This window comes from Ooceraea biroi, chromosome 4, assembly GCF_003672135.1.
Source record: "Ooceraea biroi isolate clonal line C1 chromosome 4, Obir_v5.4, whole genome shotgun sequence".
NCBI lineage: Eukaryota > Metazoa > Arthropoda > Insecta > Hymenoptera > Formicidae > Ooceraea > Ooceraea biroi.
Genome location: NC_039509.1, coordinates 8,011,127 through 8,029,955, shown reverse-complemented (window position 1 = coordinate 8,029,955; position 18,829 = coordinate 8,011,127). Strand labels below are relative to the sequence as shown.

The 18,829-nt window shown below is 34.5% G+C and overlaps 3 protein-coding genes and 2 long non-coding RNA genes across 11 annotated transcripts; 2 read left to right on the top strand and 3 right to left on the bottom strand.

The window, feature by feature from the left end:
- Positions 1–903: 903 nt before the first annotated feature.
- On the bottom strand, positions 904–8,185 carry LOC105285356 (rho GTPase-activating protein 1). 2 transcript variants are annotated; one of them, XM_011349510.3, is made up of 10 exons: positions 7,910–8,185; positions 7,491–7,598; positions 6,458–6,601; positions 5,840–6,020; positions 5,364–5,582; positions 4,304–4,402; positions 4,028–4,215; positions 3,755–3,955; positions 3,066–3,172; positions 904–2,981 (listed from the first exon to the last, which is right to left on the bottom strand). In XM_011349510.3, the coding sequence occupies exons 1-10, from the start codon at positions 7,956–7,958 to the stop codon at positions 2,808–2,810; spliced, it is 1,470 nt and encodes a 489-aa protein (XP_011347812.1). In that variant the 5' UTR covers positions 7,959–8,185; the 3' UTR covers positions 904–2,807. The 2 variants fall into 2 exon arrangements, with proteins under 2 accessions (XP_011347812.1, XP_011347813.1); XM_011349511.3 differs by lacking the exons at positions 7,491–7,598; positions 7,910–8,185 and having other exon boundaries at positions 6,394–6,531.
- Positions 8,186–8,671: 486 nt separating this feature from the next.
- Positions 8,672–12,857, top strand: LOC105285358. Of its 4 annotated transcripts, XM_026968946.1 has the most exons (7): positions 8,962–9,060; positions 9,128–9,320; positions 9,403–9,518; positions 9,642–9,830; positions 9,933–9,994; positions 12,198–12,263; positions 12,394–12,857. In XM_026968946.1, exons 2-7 carry the CDS (start codon positions 9,264–9,266, stop codon positions 12,639–12,641), a joined length of 738 nt encoding a protein of 245 aa, XP_026824747.1. In that variant the 5' UTR covers positions 8,962–9,060; positions 9,128–9,263; the 3' UTR covers positions 12,642–12,857. The 4 variants fall into 4 exon arrangements, with proteins under 4 accessions (XP_026824745.1, XP_026824744.1, XP_026824747.1 ...); XM_026968944.1 differs by lacking the exon at positions 9,128–9,320 and having other exon boundaries at positions 8,672–9,060; positions 9,933–10,000; positions 12,204–12,263; XM_026968943.1 differs by lacking the exon at positions 9,128–9,320 and having other exon boundaries at positions 8,673–9,060.
- Positions 12,858–13,423: 566 nt separating this feature from the next.
- On the bottom strand, positions 13,424–13,968 carry LOC113561767. Its single transcript, XR_003406433.1, has 2 exons — positions 13,667–13,968; positions 13,424–13,583 (listed from the first exon to the last, which is right to left on the bottom strand). It is a non-coding gene; the product is annotated as an uncharacterized LOC113561767 (long non-coding RNA).
- A 124-nt stretch (positions 13,969–14,092) lies between these two features.
- Positions 14,093–16,654, top strand: LOC105285353. The gene is made up of 4 exons (XR_895049.3): positions 14,093–14,230; positions 14,410–14,882; positions 15,669–16,082; positions 16,291–16,654. It is a non-coding gene; the product is annotated as an uncharacterized LOC105285353 (long non-coding RNA).
- LOC105285354 lies at positions 16,585–18,350 on the bottom strand. Of its 3 annotated transcripts, XM_011349507.3 has the most exons (4): positions 18,138–18,331; positions 17,901–18,037; positions 17,046–17,197; positions 16,585–16,958 (listed from the first exon to the last, which is right to left on the bottom strand). In XM_011349507.3, the coding sequence occupies exons 2-4, from the start codon at positions 18,032–18,034 to the stop codon at positions 16,648–16,650; spliced, it is 597 nt and encodes a 198-aa protein (XP_011347809.1). In that variant the 5' UTR covers positions 18,035–18,037; positions 18,138–18,331; the 3' UTR covers positions 16,585–16,647. The 3 variants fall into 3 exon arrangements, 1 of the variants encoding a protein (XP_011347809.1); XR_002193732.2 differs by lacking the exon at positions 17,046–17,197 and having other exon boundaries at positions 17,901–18,350; XR_895050.2 differs by lacking the exon at positions 17,046–17,197 and having other exon boundaries at positions 17,759–18,347.
- Positions 18,351–18,829: the final 479 nt, after the last annotated feature.

Sequence of the window (18,829 nt, the reverse complement as noted above, 5' to 3'; positions counted from 1 at the left end):
TGAATTAATGATTAATTAAATAATCAAGTAAGTTATGTGATTTTTCGAATATATTCGCATAACAAGTGTCCTTAGAATATCTCTAAAAGTAATTTATTGAGTGGCATTTGTTTTGGCATTTTATCAGAAAAATTTTATCACAATAAAAAATTCTATCGTGAGGGAACATATCAGTTTGTTATAATATGCTGCACAAACTGTTATAAATAGTTTGATGTGTTAAAATCAGTAAATTATTTACGTCGCTATTATTATCCCAGATGGCTAAAGAGCAGATTTTATGTAGTATCTACTACAGACTTTGTCAGCAACTTGCTAGCAGAAATACAACAGGTTTTAATAGCAGAATATAGTGACAGACTGACAGCAGAAACCGAGCAGAATTTGTCGTTCCAATGTATGTATTTAAATGGAACGTACTGCAGATCCTGCTCGTTTTTTGTCGCCAATGCTGGCAGAATCTGCTGAGCGGCCAATTAAATGCCTCATTCAAAAGTTATTATTATACCCTATACTTTTTCATATTACGATTTCATCAGGAATCTGCCATTAACAATCTCAGCGATTTGAAACTTAAAGTCTCATCGCATGTACGTATGTGTATATATACATACATACATATATATGTATGTGTGTGTGTGTATGCATATATTAAATATATTTAATCTCTCCGAGTTAAATTATAATATCAGATATACTATATTTCTTAGACCGCAATTATTATCATACTATCATTACGATTTCTTCAATATATATACATAACATTGCCATTTGAAGAATGTCAAAAGAGTGAAGATTAATTTTATTTACAATATATATGTAGAACATCTTAACGTTTGAAATATTGGCTTGAACAGAAAGTTCATTCCGATTTTTTGTCAAAATTGAAAGACGATTTCTTCAGATACAACTTTATTCATCAACATATGCAACCATTTTTATCGATAATTTTTTGCTTTCTTTCAGATAGTTTCACAATTCCGTCCATAGTCAGAAGTTGTCAGTTTTCTGAGTGAAAAACTGCTCAAGGTGGTTTTTGGGAAATCGAAGAGTTTTTTCATTAAGAGAGTTTTGAAGAGAACAAATAATAATCCAAGGGTGCTAAATCCGAGGAATATAGTAGATAGGATAGAACGTCCCGACCAAGCTGTACTAATTTTTACCAAGTCGCCGAAGAGACATGCGGTCTGGCATTATCATAGTGGAAGCTGACGCCTTTAAGATTGATCAATTCTGGACGGTTTTGCTTGACTACTTATTACTTTCAATCGGTTCAATTATGAACAGTATATTTGAATTAATTGTTTGGTCGCCTGGTAGGACCTTATAATGCAAGATTCTTGTTCAAGACCGTCAGGTGCAAAATATGACCTTTTTCGGAATTCCTCCTTTCGGAGTCGATAATGATTGTTTATCTTGTGCTCTAGATTGTTGTAAAAAAAATTATTTTTTGACATCGAGACGACTGATCACGCAATCATGTAAATGTTTAACAACTACTATTTGCAATATTTGCAGTATTTCATCAATTTCGATCGACCGTTTTGAGCGTAGTGTGTTGTCGAGACAAAAATCATCAGCACGAAATTTCGCAAACTACTTTCGGCACGTTCGTTCGTTTACCGCATTCTCTCCACACACCGCAAATCTTTTCTTGAGTTTGAGTTACATTCTTGTCTTTTTAAAAGTAGAAAAGCATGAGATGTCGAAAATGCACATTATTAGTCTCCATTTTTGGACTGATGCCAACTACACAAAACACAATCATATTTACATATTTTATATATTTTTTTATCGGTTTGTCATCCCCGAAATTCTGTTTGTTTAAAGTCATTTGAATAAAGTTAGACACGCCTATTTTCACCAATTTCTTGCCAAAAACGGAACGAACTTTCCGTTCAATCCAATAAATAAATAATGTGTGTGTGTGTGTGTGTGTGTTGTGTATCTAGTTTATGAAAAATTTATTTCAAACTTGAAGCTATATAACATAATTCGATGATCCCGATTGTGCAATGAAAATAAAGAATAAAGATTGATTTATAATACAAGATTAAATCGAGAATTAAGAATTTAATAATTTAATTTAATTTAATTATTAAGAATTTAATCGAAGCAACAATTTAAATTGATTAAATAACACTTGATAAATGTAAATTCTTTCAATTGACAGCATAAGAGAAAACAACAAAATAAAAATATCATCAAAGTTGAAAAAAACTACGGATAAAAAATAACATAGTTGGTATGAGTTAAAAAGTTAGAAAAAAATTAATTGTTTAAAACACTTTTACTATAAATCTAACGTTAAAAGAAATTAATTGAAATAAAATTAAGATAAATAGCGGGCGGCGTATTAAGTCTAAAATCGCACAATGACAAAAATATTCTTCAATATATTTTTTCATTCGCAAACATATACTTTTCTACGTTTTATTAAATAAGTAAGCATTGCTTCTAAATAATCCTTACACATTATATTTACTGTATGACGCTTTGTATATCTTTGGTATTCGGTCGTAAGTTTTTTTCTAAATATACACATATGTTGTCTATATTCAAACTGGCATCTCAATATTACACAACCAACATCCATCGTTCTAGTCTTTTGTCCGAACATCATTACGCCTACCTGTATTACAAAATCTTGTGCAAAACTTCTGTAAAAATGAACATTGAATATCTTCTTCTACTTTGCTATCACGTATCAGATAGAAAAATATTTCGGTAAACAAAAATGCGGACGTGGTATGCATGCAGTAATACACAGTCGACAGTTGCACGTTATTAGGCCCTGGAAATCACTTTTAAATAATAAATATCTTATCTTGATAAGTGAATAAGAAATCAATGAATTGATTGATGGGTCCTATCGCGGAGAGGGACAATCCACGCGCTGGTGGCGCTCTAACTAGATTTGGCCCAAATACGACTGCAAGATTACTCGAAGTCATTTTGTTTAAGTCACATCGGTCCATTACCTGTCACGGGAGAAGGAATACATATATCAGTTTTTTTCTATATAAGGCCGATATATTTATTATAGCAAAATATTGGCAACGTACCCTCGACAAAAATTGTACGATGTACTTGAGAACTTGGTAGTTGTCCTCGGGAAGTTTCTCCAGTACTAATATCTTAATTTTACGAGGACGTTCGTCCTTCGACAATGCTGCAATATAGATTAAAGAAAGAAGAGAATAGATACCTAATCCTGCTATTAAGGGGAAGCTGGAATCGTCTATATTACCGACGGAATGAATGAGTTTTTTTAATAGATCTTTTCATTGGTTGTCTTGCGCGGAATGAAAAAGCCTTTTGCACGATATCAAGGAATTAATCTTGTGCTCTGTTTTACTTTTGGTCACGATTTCAGAGATGCACATATGCTCAAAATTTTTATTCCAATCAATCTTTTTTACTAGAATTCTGAAGTCTCTTTTAAAAGCTTCCTTCTGTCTCTTTGCCAATAGCTATGTACAAACTGCACAACTTATATATTATAAGCATATTATCATACGAGGCAAGCTACAAGTCGGTAATAAAACTGTAAGTTTTGAAATTTTTTCCGTTTTTGACATAAAGTCCAAGTTATTGACACGCATTTTTATGTGTATTGTAATTGTGGAAGAGGATTTGTTGTTTTATGCAACCAAAAAAAAGTTTGATTGGAATGAATTTCATGGTAAAACAGACGACTCCAGAATCCCCTTAATATTTGAAAAAAGAAAGAAGAATCTAATATAAGGCTCACTTTGGAATTGCGTGATCTCGTCATACAGTTCGTAGGTCATGAGAGGCTCGTCCAACTCGCGAAGGAACGTCTTGAGTAGAACGGCGGCGATATGCGGATCTCCTTGAAAATCAACGGTTAAGCCTTGGTTACAGCGATTCTGAAGTTCCTTGATGACCGCCACGTTAGCTGACCTTCGAAATATCCCTTCTGTTTCCAAAGCTAGAACGACATAGAGCAATTACTGTTATTTTATTCTGCAGGGCAAAACAACCTCTCGTTGAAATAGCATACCGTCAGGCGTATCAAGAAATTCCACGCATTGCTTTAGGATCGGTGGTATTGGATCACCGTTGTTATTTTCTTTTATAAATTGCAAGCTAGCACCGAATTGCGTCGTGCCGACTGGCGTAACTACTGCGCTTGGCGGCGGACTCGCTGGTAAGTTTCTCTTATTTTTTATCAATAACTGTTCGTTGTGTCTAAAATAATTTAAGCAATTAATAAGATAAGATTCATTGTAAGATAATTTAAAGATGACTATTATCGTTATATAACTGATTTACATACTCTATCACTTGAGGAGGTATAATTAGTTGGTCCAAGTTAATATATTGCGCCAATTCCTCCAGATAATTAACATACATCATTTTTCGTCCAAATTTAGCGCTGCATTATACAAGAAATTTATATATGTTGTGTAATATACAGGGTGTTTCAGAATAAACGCATATGAAGTAAATACATCAGAAGATTCCTGATACAAATAAAACAACTTTTTCCTTTACACACAATTTAGTCCGAATGATAATGTTTAAATAAGAGCTATTCCACGTTATCCAATTAGCATACTAGATTGCGTTTGAGTCTGGAGCGGTACAAGACGCGCACCGTTATTTTGAATATAAGTTACGAAAACATTGTGCTATGCAGATGAGAGTTTTCTGTAGACGTTGAAGCATTTCCGGTGTAATAGTTGCAATTGCACAGAAAAGTCGTTCTTTTTTCTCACAGGACTCTTATAAATAAAACTTTTTAAATTGGTTGACTACCTCAACCAATCCAAGAATTTGGAAACCTTGTGTCTGACAAGTCTACTATTATGAAGTGGTACGCCAGAAAAAAGATAAATAATATTCAATCAGTCCTTTACAAGGTTACAAGTATTTCAAAAAAGGTTGAAATTATTCTTTGCATAAAATATTTTTATGTATCGTTTAAGCATATTATTTTATTTTGTTTGTTTTTCAATATCCGTGAGAAATGTTTTCATAACAGATATTTATATTCAAAATAATTTTATACAATCAGATATTATTTATAGTAAATATTTATAATAAAATCTTTAATAAGATAGAAAAAAATAATCTATATGACCGACATGATATTTTATGATGCGACAAGGCGCGCGGCTTGTGCAGCTCTTGATTCCTTGCTTCTTGATGCAATCTAGTACGTTAATTAGGAAACTTGAAATAACTCTCATTTGAAAACTATTCTGAATTTTAGTAAAGGAAAGAGTTGTGTTGTTTGGCATCAGAAATCTTCTGGTGTACTTTGCGCTTATTTTGGGACACTCTATATAATATTACAATATGAGAAAAAAAAAGAGAAAACATTAATTGCATACCTAATAGCAGGTTTAAATATTTGCCATACGATCCTAATAAAGTTCGTTGGATGTACTAGATAAAGAGCTTTGAGATTCTTTTTGTACTTCCTGTCGAACGCCTTGTACGCCTGCCACAGCCATGATAATGGTGGTTTGTTTTTCGACGTAAGGCCATAATGGAAATAAACGAGGCTGTAATCTTGCTCCACGAACGTGTCTAAAGTATGCGTGAGATACCTACAGCAGAATATGAAATTTACTTTAACAAATAAATACTTCAATAAAGAAAAGAAGAATACGATAGAAAAAATTGAATTCAGTCGTAATGTCAAGAGATTGGACAGGGAATGTAAGAATACTACTAGAAACTACTAGATATAACAGCGTTACGCGATCTTTAAATAATACATGGATAGATTGTAACTCATTGTTGGCAGTTGGATGCGAATGTCATCCTACGATGCATGTCATCTTACAAGGTATCGCGAACTCACCTAAGGAGTTTCGCATGATTGAAGGTTTCCCTCCCGATGGGAGGTAATTTGCAAGCTGATACAACAATTATCTTGCGACCAGCACTGTCATCACCGACCACTTCCACGATACCGTATCTAGATATGTCGAGATAATCCTCCTCATCGGCGAGTTCTTGATCTAAAGCAGCTAAATCTTCCGCTATTCGTTAACAAAAAGAATTCATTAATGCTCAATGTAACAAGATCTCAAGATCGGCACGTTTCAGGCATACTCGCAATAAAAACTTCCTTCAACTCAAAAATACCAAAAAATCGAGCAGAGAAATAGTTCGATCCCTTGGAGCAATCTTGTCTTATAAAACAAAAATTATAAATTCCACAAAACAAGGTAAATGTAGGATCACTATCACCGCTGTCGATTACCATTCCGCTTCAAGGGCTCGAATTATATGCAACATTATCGCAAAAAGGATTAAAAAGGCAAAAAATCCATTTGTTACATTACTTTTCCTCCTCCATCTTTTTACATCATGCAATATAAAACAAACTATACAAGGTTCTATATAATTCACCTGCTATGCCCCAAGAATGCCATGACATTTAGTGGCTACTAACAGAAGGTAAAAGGTCACACACCAGATTCGATAACCGGAGCGTCTACTAAAGCCTCCTCAAAGTTCTCCTCGATCGTCCCATCGCTCACTGGGCTTTCCAAATAATCCAAGCCAGTACCCGCACTGCTGCTCACCAAATCCAATTTTGCTTCTAGGAGTTGTACAGCTGCACACAAAATGCATTCTTGGATCAAAAACAGTTACATTGCTACAGTATCTAACTATCTAATATGGATTAAGTTTTGTGTAAATATAATATATAATATTATTATAAATTCTCAATCAAGTTCGCTAAGATTTGAATATAATATGGTACGTTATACTGCACATTATATTAAGTAGAGCATAAGAAACTTTAAAATATCATTATTGATTTATAAGATAATTTCTAAGTTAATATTATTGTAATTATTGCAATAATAGTGTAATTTTCATAACAGTTTTAAAAATAATTAGATTATATGCGTGATACTGCTCATAATCGTAAAAAGGACAAAAGGATAAAGTTGATTGTTATAAAATTAGTTGCCATAAGTATAAATATTTTTACAAAGATTATTAAATATTCTTATGCAAAAAAGACTAATTGTTGCTGATATCTTTCTTCTTTCAAAATAATTGTTAATTTCAATGCACTGCATTACCTCTTCACCTACATAAAAATAAAATATTGTTAATTAAAGATTCTATTTTATTAATTGAGACTACATGGACAAGTAGAACCCTAGTATGTTTATATTTTACAGTTATGAAAAATAATAAATGGCAAAAATATATATACTGATAACCATGTTTATCAGATTTTTATTACATAATAATATTAAAATTATATATTTCCTAATATAATTTTAATTAATGAATGTAAATCAATAAGATGAAATAAAATTTATTTTATTGGTACTTTATTCAATATAACAGAACAGAAACTAGCATGATTAAGCTTGCGACATGTGTAATTATGTATATCCTTATCTATAATTATAGATAGTGAATGTAAAGGAAATTAACAATAAAAAAAGGAATTCCTCCATTTTAAGGCAGAATAGACGTCTCACCGTTGTTCGAAGTGGTTTGCAATTCGGTATCATCGAATTCCAAGTTCGGCTCATAATCATGGTAATCTGACAAGCTGGGGTATGGGTCCTCACAATCATTGCCTATCCCTGAACATTTGCAACGATATAAATTAATTGATAACACATAAGCACAAACATAAACGTGAAACAAATCGATGATACTGGTACAGATTTAACGGAAATAGTTTAGAGAGTATCCGCATTGTATTGTGACGTTTACGTTTTCTGTTAATGAAGATTACAGCCTAACAGATTTACATTGAAGGAACAATGCAATGACTACGAGGAACGACGAAGTGGCTTTCCCGGAATGCAACGATTCTATTAATTTTGGACAAGCAATTTGTTCTACAGAAATTTCATGTTGACGACCGTCAACAATAACATCATCAGCTCACCTGTCAGTGTCCGCGACGGACTCAGCGTTGACTGGCAATCAGCTTCCATATTTCTCGTCGTCTAGCGTACGGAACGATGCCGCACAGGGTGCGATTCGATATCGATGTCCTACAGACGATTTTTCTCGATTTCTATGCGCTGCGAAAACATTATCCTCCTCTCGCGACGTATAATTCTACAGTGACGCGCGTGCCACAGATCACGTCACGCTTTCATTTGTCGGTTGCTACGTTGTACCGTTGATGGTCAACACTCAACAGAATGAAGTCTGAAAATCGTCAGGTTGGCAAATTAAGTGAATCTAGAGACCTTAGCAGCAAGGCACTTGTAAGTCTCTAGGTGAATCTAGAGACATTATAATAAGAGTCTGGATACAAACAGAGAGAAGCCTGAGAGCGGTCACGTTCGCGTTTTAACTGTAAAGGCGGATTCACACCTTGGCAGAATAGCAGAAAGCAGAAAAACAGAAGCCAATCAGAACTCGCGCGGATAGTCGACAGTTGGCGGAAAGATAGAAGCAGAAAAGCAGAATGTACTGTCGACTACCAGCGCGAGTTCTGATTGGCTTCTGCTTTTCTGTTTTCTGCTATTCTGCCAAGGTGTGAATTCACCCTAACGCCTCAAACGTGGACATATGCGTTCCACTTGACGCTCCCAACGTTCGCGGCGTCATTCTATCTTTATTCAATATTCAGTGAGCAATAAAGACAGAATCACTTCAATCTCCACGTTTGAGGCGTTACAGTTAAAACGCGAGCGTGACCGCTCTCAAGTTTCTTTCTGATACAAATCGTCACACTTTTTATGGGCTCAAGGTGCCGTTTCATGCAACGAAATAATCGCCGCGAATGAAGGTCACGTGATCATTCGCTGTTCGCTAGCGAGTAATCGCTGTTCGCTGAAAAGTTTCAGCTTGTAGCGAATATTCGTAAGGAATGAATATGTCTGCTCCAACTAAGAATGTTAACTTTTCAAATTGAGTTGCAGACATGCGTATGTAATTATTAAATCTCAAATCTTCTAAAACGAGTTTAGGTAGCACAGCATGAAAGAATCCATGCACTTTCCCAAGGTCGATAGATGGAGGAACTGGCGAAGTAAGGTCCTCGCATCCACTTCACACGATTTGACCCGAAAATGGCGGCGAAATGTAGGTTATTCTCGTTTTATGCGGGATACATGAATAAGAACGGTGAAGTATTTTTGCATAAATGCAGGTTTTGGCAAAACAACCTGGCATTTTTGTTTCACAACACTCTGTTCACTTTGTTGTCGACTTTGCCTGCTGACTGACATACACATCAATACACATGTATATACATGATACTACGTGTACATCATAGCACTTAACATATGGAAGGGGAAAAGGACCCGCACAACTGTGTCCAAGAAGTGAGACAGAAAACTATAGTCCTGTTTCGTTTCATTACTTTTCCTCGCAATGCACATGAGCGGCCGAAGCGAGAGTGTGAAATTGTATTTGTGATTGTAGGTTGTGTACCACGTGTCAGTTTGTGATTATAGGTTGTGTACTATTGTCAGAGAAGAAGAAATAGGAGTTTATTGTGTGCTGTGCGGCAATTGGAATAAAATCGTTTCATATCACCGGTAAAGAAATTAAAAATTATTTTTGTATAGGTTATGTATATGTTTCAGAATATATATGTTTATTTACTGTGAAATTTAATAGTTTTGGCATTGAAAATTAAAATGCTCATATGTGCTTTACAGGTTTCCGAAAGATAGGCATAGTAGAGAAAAATGGTTATCTTTCTGTGGAATCGGAGAGAAGGATCTCAATACCGCTACCTTCCTATGTTCTAATTATTTTAAGGAAGAGGATTTAACGAAGAGAATAAATTGTGTTATTATAAATCGTGGAGCAATACCATCCATCAAGACACAAAAAAGAAAGAAAAGGTACTATTTAATAAAAATAATGTGGTAATTGTTTGTGTGTCTAACTTTGTGATTCTTGAGGGTGTCACGAATGTACAATTATAAAACAAAAATATATTGCAGATCAAATACAACAGATGACAAATATCAGCCACTAATGAAAAAACACAATTTGGATGAAATGTCCGTTGTGGAAGCTAGTACAAGCAACGGCATAAATGCCTTCCTTCGGTTATGAGTAACGGTCGGTAACGGCAGATGGCACGACTGTGATGTGGACGGAGGCGGCGCGGCGCACACAGGCGAATTCTTACAAATTCAAAACCTAAAATATAAAATTAAGGTGTTTTCGAAATCTAGTTTAATAAATAATGTATTGACTATCAAAGAATCATTTGCAGTTATGAACAAAAATTAACCATTGTTTTTAAAAAATGCCATTTTTAATCTGACGAGTTCGTAAGTTTTGCAAAAATTAAAAACTAAGTTATTGTTTGTATTTTAATAACATTAAGAACTTATCGATTAAAATGATAAGAACGTGCTAATAACATAAGCATCGCCAGCGTAAACATAGTATGTATACATACTAATATATTTTTATGTATATATACTATATATTGTTAAAGCTAAATAATAAATAATAATAATATAAAATTTATTAAGAATATTTTTCAAAATATCTATTTAATATATATAAGATATATATATATATATATTTAATATATGATATATGGAAAGTTATTCAAGAAATATGTTTGAGACTGTTTCGACGTTATTAAATCTTTGGTGGCCCTGAAAAGGACCGATTTTTGGCCCTGAAAAATAATATATATTACTGCAGATAATGCGAGTTAGTTGCATACAGTGATGACAGCCTCATTGTTTGCGAGTAAAGGTCGTTCTACATTAGACGCAAGCAAGCAATCGCATGAACGTAAGCTGCACTATTTCCGATCGTAAACTGCTCGCAAGCAGCAGTCGCAAAGTTTGGTCAAATTTGACATTTGTGTCTCTGCGATTTGCAATAACCTGAGTGTCGAGCTTTGTTATCATGGCAACTATATGATATATTCCCAGCAAACACAAAGTAACAGGTAATATACATGTTAGTTATAATTTCCCACTCAACAATGTAATTGTTACATAACACGTATGTTATATTGTATTTATATTAATGAGTGGGAAATTATAACTAACATGTATATTACCTGTTAGTTATAATTTCCCACAAAGTAACATGTATATTACCTGTTACTTTGTGTTTGCTGGGATAAGACTCGTGCGACTTGCAATTAATGTGCATGTGGTCAATCGCTTGCAACTAATATAGAACAACCTTTACGCAGCCTCGAAAAGAAGAAATAAGCAGGGAGAGTTCCGTCTTCTCTCGACGAAGACGTTTTGTTTATAACATCACTGGACTCGCGCATCGTTTATATACCCAACGGGGTGTGTCGATGCGAACCAATGAAATGCATATAACAAATTCTTCAATTCCTATTGGCGATTAATTAGCGAGTCCAATGTTACGATTTGACGGAAAAACAATGCACAATCTGAAAATGAGCCGCAGCACTTCCCGTTTTATCTTGTGACTTATTGCAAGTGCGCGTTAAGTCATGTTTCAAGTGAAACTTTCAACCCGACTTCCTCGCAAATTTGATTGATTCGATTCCTGATCAACTCAATCAAGTTATCGATCGTGACGGATACTGGACTGATTACTGACTGACGGACTATTCACTATCGACCTCTTTACCGGAAAAAATCGGTCCTTTTCAGGGCCAAAAATCGGTCCTTTGCAGGGCCACCAAAGATTTAATAACGTCGAAACAGTCTCAAACATATTTCTTGAATAACTTTCCATATATCATATATTAAATATATATATATATATCTTATATATATTAAATAGATATTTTAAAAAATATTCTTAATAAATTTTATATTATTATTATTTATTATTTAGCTTTAACAATATATAGTATATATACATAAAAATATATTAGTATGTATACATACTATGTTTACGCTGGCGATGCTTATGTTATTAGCACGTTCTTATCATTTTAATCGATAAGTTCTTAATGTTATTAAAATACAAACAATAACTTAGTTTTTAATTTTTGCAAAACTTACGAACTCGTCAGATTAAAAGTGGTATTTTTTAAAAACAATGGTTAATTTTTGTTCATAACTGCAAATGATTCTTTGATAGTCAATACATTATTTATTAAACTAGATTTCGAAAACACCTTAATTTTATATTTTAGGTTTTGAATTTGTGAGAATTCGCCTGTGTGCGCCGCGCCGCCTCCGTCCACATCATAGTCGTGCCATTTGCCGTTACCGACCGTTACTCATAACCGAAGGAAGGCATTTATGCCGTTGCTTGTACATCCTCTGACAATTCTCAGACAGCAGCTAATACCGTATCTACATTGATCGAAGGTAATAATTATTTTATGGATTTTTTTCGGAAGTTCAGCCATTTTATGTTTATATCTTTGTAATAATTTATATAATTATAAATAATAAAGTTACACATTGTAGCAATATTAATAATTATACACTTCTTCAGTGAACTGTCAAACATCTCCAAGAACACCTCCAAGGACAACACCTGTTCTCGAACCTCGATACGTTGGTGACATTCGAACGTCACATTTAGCTACACCTCGACGAGCAAAACGAGCTATAGCTCTGACACGACGAGTTATCAGTCAACATACGAGGACCATTGCAGCAGTCACGAAACAGATTACGTGCGCGCATAAAAAGCATAAAAGACTTATTAACCGAGTTGAATCGAAAGAATTTAATTTCTGAAAGTGCTTTTGACAATTTTATGGTAAGTTTGCGTTGCAAATATACTGATGACTGCAATTGTAAATGAAATATAATTGTAATTGTTACGAATTTATAATATAACATCAATTGTAAATAATTTATGGAATTCACATCAATGAAAACATAATGAATAATTAGTATTATTGTATCGTTACTATTGTTATTGTTATTATTATTATATGGCATTCGTATTAATCTCAGTTGTGCTTTAATGTTTTATTTTATGTTTTTATTGTTTAATGTTCTATTTATTTATGTAATAGACAATACAAGTATTGTATTATAATAAGAAACAATACATATTTCATTTATTACACATTTATGGTAAAAATTAAAACATTATTCGTATCTCTTCATTCTCAATATGTATGTTCCTTCCAAAGATAATATATAATAAAGTGCTCACATACATTATACATATCATACAACTGTTCTATATACATTGCTACACGACAGGTTATGAGCATGCGTCAACTATTTAGCGCGTGCGCATAGCGAACCAAAGTCATGTTCTATCTATCCTTGTCGCACAGATGTTAGACACAGTTTCGGCTACGGAAAGTATATGCTATTCCCCTTCCATTTGTATAAGTCTATGGTGTACATACATACATACACACATACGCGCTGTCCCGAAAATGGCGGTCATGTGAGGACCTTACTTCGCCAGTTCCTCCATCTACCGACCTTGCACTTTCCTTTCTTGAAAAATGGGTGCTATCCAATATTTCTTTTTACAATATCTTTTTTTCCACTTTTTCTCAAATGTAAAAGTGTAGCTGCAACTGCAGTAGCTTTCCTTTTCTGTACAATATAATAATAATTTGCTTGTACATATTGCAATAACCACTGCAGTTGGTGGTTATACCAAGTCCAGTTTATAACCGACTCGTCGTCCATTACAAAGATTTCAAGATTTTCCTACAAAGTAATAATTTAATCTATATTTATTAAATATAATATTTAAAAGCATTTCAAAATAACTATGTATAATATTTTCTTACTATTGTTGACATGCAACCATACAGATGTGACGCTCACAAACTATTCGACCTCAATAATGTTAGCCGGACAACTTCGACTTTAAACATTTTTGTTTATACGAATCGTTTGTTAGTGGTTTGTTGTTGATTGTTAGATTAATTAAAACATTTGTTAGACAATATTTTCTATGTAAATACGAAAACAATTTTTAATGCCAAGATAGCCGGTAAATTACAATTTTTGTTTCAAAATAGGTTTAATCGATGCGGAATCGTTTGTTGTTTCCGAATAAACTAATTAAAACGTTTGTTGGATCACGGTTTCGCTTAAAAAAGTGAAATTTTATTCAAAAGAAGAGACCGAAATTCCATCAGTAGTTTCCCTTCTATGTTATTGAATGATTTAAGGTATAAGAAATACTGTCAGCATCATACGATGTTGGTTACGGCCATTTCCACTGCACATGACCGAAAACCGCGGCCCGGCTGAAACACTGCCCGCAAACACGTGCCGCGCGTGTTCGCGGGTAAATTCGTCAGAACGTCGGAAGTGGCAAAAACGCCGTTCAGTGAGGATAGACTCGTGTAAGTGTATCACATATTGCTCGGAATATTTCAACGGACAATATTCGTGCAAAAGAACACGTGTTTTGCGACGAATACTTGTGTAAATTCGTGTTCTGCACAGAGGTGCATGTTCGTCTCTTGATTTGCATGCGTGTTTAATTTTTTTTTTGTTTGTGCTCCACGCACGCACCTTGCAGACAGATCGTCTCGCAGGATCACAAGGAGCGCAAGGCACAGAAGAGATTGCTCAAGGCAGGTTTGAGCTCAACGAAATACATCTACACCACCAATGTGGACGACACGGTCCAGATAGATGGTGACATACAATTCGTCATGAATCCTAAAATACCATTGTCGAACATAGAAGACGATATCACTATTGGCCAGCCGTTGATAGTGATGAGTGATGATGAGTCAGATGACAACACGACGAATCAATCGGAGATCGATGGCAAAACCCTGTCGGACGCTGTTGCAGAGTTCATCATAATGGGTCTCCATTTACCAGAGGATCGCGAATTTTAGAGGCTTGTAACTACCTTGCGCCCACCCTGTGCAATCCCCAGCAAGAAAAAATTAGAGGAGGAGATAATACCAAAGATATAAGAGACTTTCTGCGTGTCTGTGGCAGCGTCGTTGTCCTGCATCACTGCAGGAACAATCGTCAGTGGTAAGTTATTTTTATGACACAAGTTAATATTCCAAAAGAAATATGTAATTTGCCAGTAATTAAATGTTTAAAGTTAGTACAAATGCTAAATGGCTTCTGAACAGATACGAAAGGACTTTTCGGTCGAAAAACAAGCTAGTGAAAGTTAAGCTAGTGTCAAAATATTATCGTATGTGTGAGGTATATGTGAGATATATATGCACGAGATATTAGAACCGACCGAACGATTAACGGCGCGACGATGCCGCCCGTTTGTAATCAGTATGAGGGACCGCTATCCTTTGGCGGTATTGCAGCATAGCGTTTATTCTTTCTTCATATAGCGACGAATGTCTTTTGTTTTTCTAACATTCGCGAGCGAGCGAGCTCGTCGAGCAGTCTGTCCGCACTTCCGCAGTCGTCTTCCGAGACACATCGCGAATAAAAGAGATTTTCAAAAGCAGTTATACGTGTTATTACGGCCATTCCCGACTCTCCTTACATATGTATCAGGCAAGTTTCCCGTGTCTCTCTGCGAATTGATAACATTATTATGAAAAACAAAGCGTGAGATCGCAGAAATGTTTTTTTTTCCCTTTAGCCTTCGTGGCACGTTCGCAACGTTTCGACCGTAAACTACGGCCGAAACGTTGCGTTAAACCAATTAATTTATATTGCCAGTTGGGTCGTTAATAAACTTTAAACAAATTAATATTAATAAATTGCTTTTTAGTCCGTACATGCATAATTTAATATGCGTAACAAAAATTATATTCTGTGCTTCATAATTTATCCTTCTTATTACAGTTGAAAGAAAATGCTATGTTGCTGGATTATCCTGGCGTATGGATCTCTACGTACAACATGCTGGAACAAATGGTGCTACATCGCAGGAGTATCACAACTATAGTAGAAAACAGAAGGAATAGATCAAAAACTGCTCGAGATTACCAACGACCAGTGGACAGTTATCGAGGATCTTGTGAGTGTCCTTCAACCATTTCAAGACACCATTATAGCACTCAGTGAGGAAAGAATACCGCAGGTGTCATTATTGAAGCCACTACTTGAGCAACTTGTGTCCTCACATCTCACAGTGCAAGAATCCAACAGCGAGACTGCCAAGTCATTCAAGAAATCTCTGTTGGATATGTTATGCGAGTGATATGTGGACGGCAACGTTATGCTACTTCTACAAATGACAGCTACTTTGGATCCCAGGTATATTGGTGAAGAAATCCCTTTAAACATGTTGAATTTCGCGTATCGTATTTGCGTATACTGATTAGACTGTTTATTTCCATTATGCTTTAAAGATTTAAATCAATTCCATATGTCATCGAGAAAGAAGAAAGCATAGTTTCACTAAAGTTTCCAAAGGAGATGCTTACGGAAGTAAACAGTATTTAAACAATTTGTTTGTTTTTAGGTGAGGTACCGAAGATAGTCGATTTCGGACACAAACGACAGATTACCCTTCGGATTAAGGGTTAAGTATTATATATTTCAATTTTTATTAAATCTTTTCTATCATATCTTCTATTCATATATTCTATCTTAGTGATAGTACAAAAATACTTGTTAATAGAAATTTTTTACATACTGTATATAACAAACTATTTTTTACTTGGTTTTAAGTAAAATGGGATACGTATATTAAGATATATACGATGTGGAAATCTATTAACTTACGTTATTTCATAAAATTTAAATATGTACCATGTATCATGTATATGTATATTTGCTTTGTATTACAGTATAGGTATACTAAATAAAAATATTAATTTTATGTATAATTGCCGTGCAAGAAGAGTAATTTGTCAATCAAATGATGAGGTAATGCCGCTCGCCTCGTATAGTATTGCATTTGCGGAATTCGTGTTGGCGGTGCGCAACACGCGGGCACGCAGGAATATTTGTTCGCCAACTTCGTCAAGTTCGGGCACTTCGTGGACGTTCGAAGCCACCATTGCAACGGGGAACTATCAAGAGACATGGCTCCCAATTGATAGAGTAGAAACTCGAAAATCGCTTTCTTTTCTGCGGATACCTCCCTCGTTGCAGCGCACTCGCTGTTGTCCATTAAAAGCTTAATTCCTGAAATCGAATAATTTACTTATTCACGGTTGTTGTCGCAAAGGATAATTTGATTTTATTTTTAACTAATTTTAATTGATAATCGACTTTTTGTGCTTGGTGGCATCTCGTCCTCTCGCATTACGTGGTTTATTGAAATGCCGGATTGCTCCTGAATTACTTCCGTAAGCATCTCCTTTGGAAACTTTAGTGAAACTATGCTTTCTTCTTTCTCGATGACATATGGAATTGATTTAAATCTTTAAAGCGTAATGGAAATAAATTTGAAATACAAATCAATATATCCTTACATCTATTTTACTATGTAGCTACAATCATCTTTCACGCATTATTCAATTTATAAACACGTGATTACGAGATGCTTAATAGAAGGTTTATCCACGATAACAACGATATAATAAAAATAATTCACTAAAGAGATTTATGGATAGAAATAAAAATACAAAAATTATACTTTATATACTATTTATTTGTTATTCGTGTTGAAATAAAATTAGGTTTGTTAATTTCTGTCTATCTTTTTTTTCTTTGTTATATATTTTTCCCAAATAATGAAATTTATATTTTAATATAATATTCTGCAATAGATACAATTAGTTGTTTTTTATGATTATTAAACGGTTCCTGAGAAAGAATATGATAATCCATATTTTAAAATACATGAGGTAATACACGTTGTATAATACTGTTTCAAATTACATTTCATATTTTTTTGAAAATGTCATTTTGATTTTGTCTAATAATTTTTTCTGCCCATGTACAAATATAATGAACATCTTTTGATAGCTTAATCAACATACCTCTACTTGTTTTTAGTAGCAATAAGTTTGTAGTATCATTTGCCTCCAAATATTTTGCACATATGATACACGTTATCGTTCTCTTTAATTATTTTACTATAAATCCAGCAATATATTCCGTCAATATTAAGAACAACAATACCTTCTTGTACTTTTTGCCGAACCAGAGAGGAACCTGAGAGCGGCCAGGCCGCCGTTTACGCCCATATTTTTGCATTGAGAAATTTGAGAAATACAACACCGAATGTGAACTTGCATTCCATTTACCATGCACATGATCTTTTTTCATTATGAAACAAACGTTTTAATTAGTTTATTCGGAAACAACAAACGATTCCGCATCGATTAAACCTATTTTGAAACAAAAATTGTAATTTACCGGCTATCTTGACATTAAAAATTGTTTTCGTATTTACATAGAAAATATTGTCTAACAAATGTTTTAATTAATCTAACAATCAACAACAAACCACTAACAAACGATTCATATAAACAAAAATGTTTAAAGTTGAAATTGTCCGGCTAACTTTATTGAGGTAACTATTCGTGGCGAATTATTCGCTACTCGCTAAAAATCATTCGCAGGGAAAAATTTGCTGCATGAAAAGGCACCTTCATGCCCACAGGACGCGGTAACGCGGCAATGCACCAGCATTTCTGGTAATACTAAATATATAACTTCGGTATTACCAGAAATGCAAGACGGTGATTGGCCACCGCGTTGCCGCATTACCGCGTCCTGTGGGCATGAGCCATTAGTGATCCTGGAGTGACTAGTGAAACAGTGTTGCCATTTGCACAAAAATGTTTTATAAAAATTTCGTAATTTGTACCAGAGAGAAGCCTGAGAGCGGTCACGCACGCGTTTTAACTGTAACGCCTCAAACGTGGACATACGCGTTCCACTTGACGCTCCCAACGCTCGCGGCGTCATTCTATCTTTATTCAATATTCAGTGAGCAATAAAGACAGAATCACTTCAATCACTTCAATGTCCACGTTTGAGGCGTTACAGTTAAAATGCGAGCGTGACCGCTCTCAGGCTTCTCTCTGTTTGTACGCACAAAATTG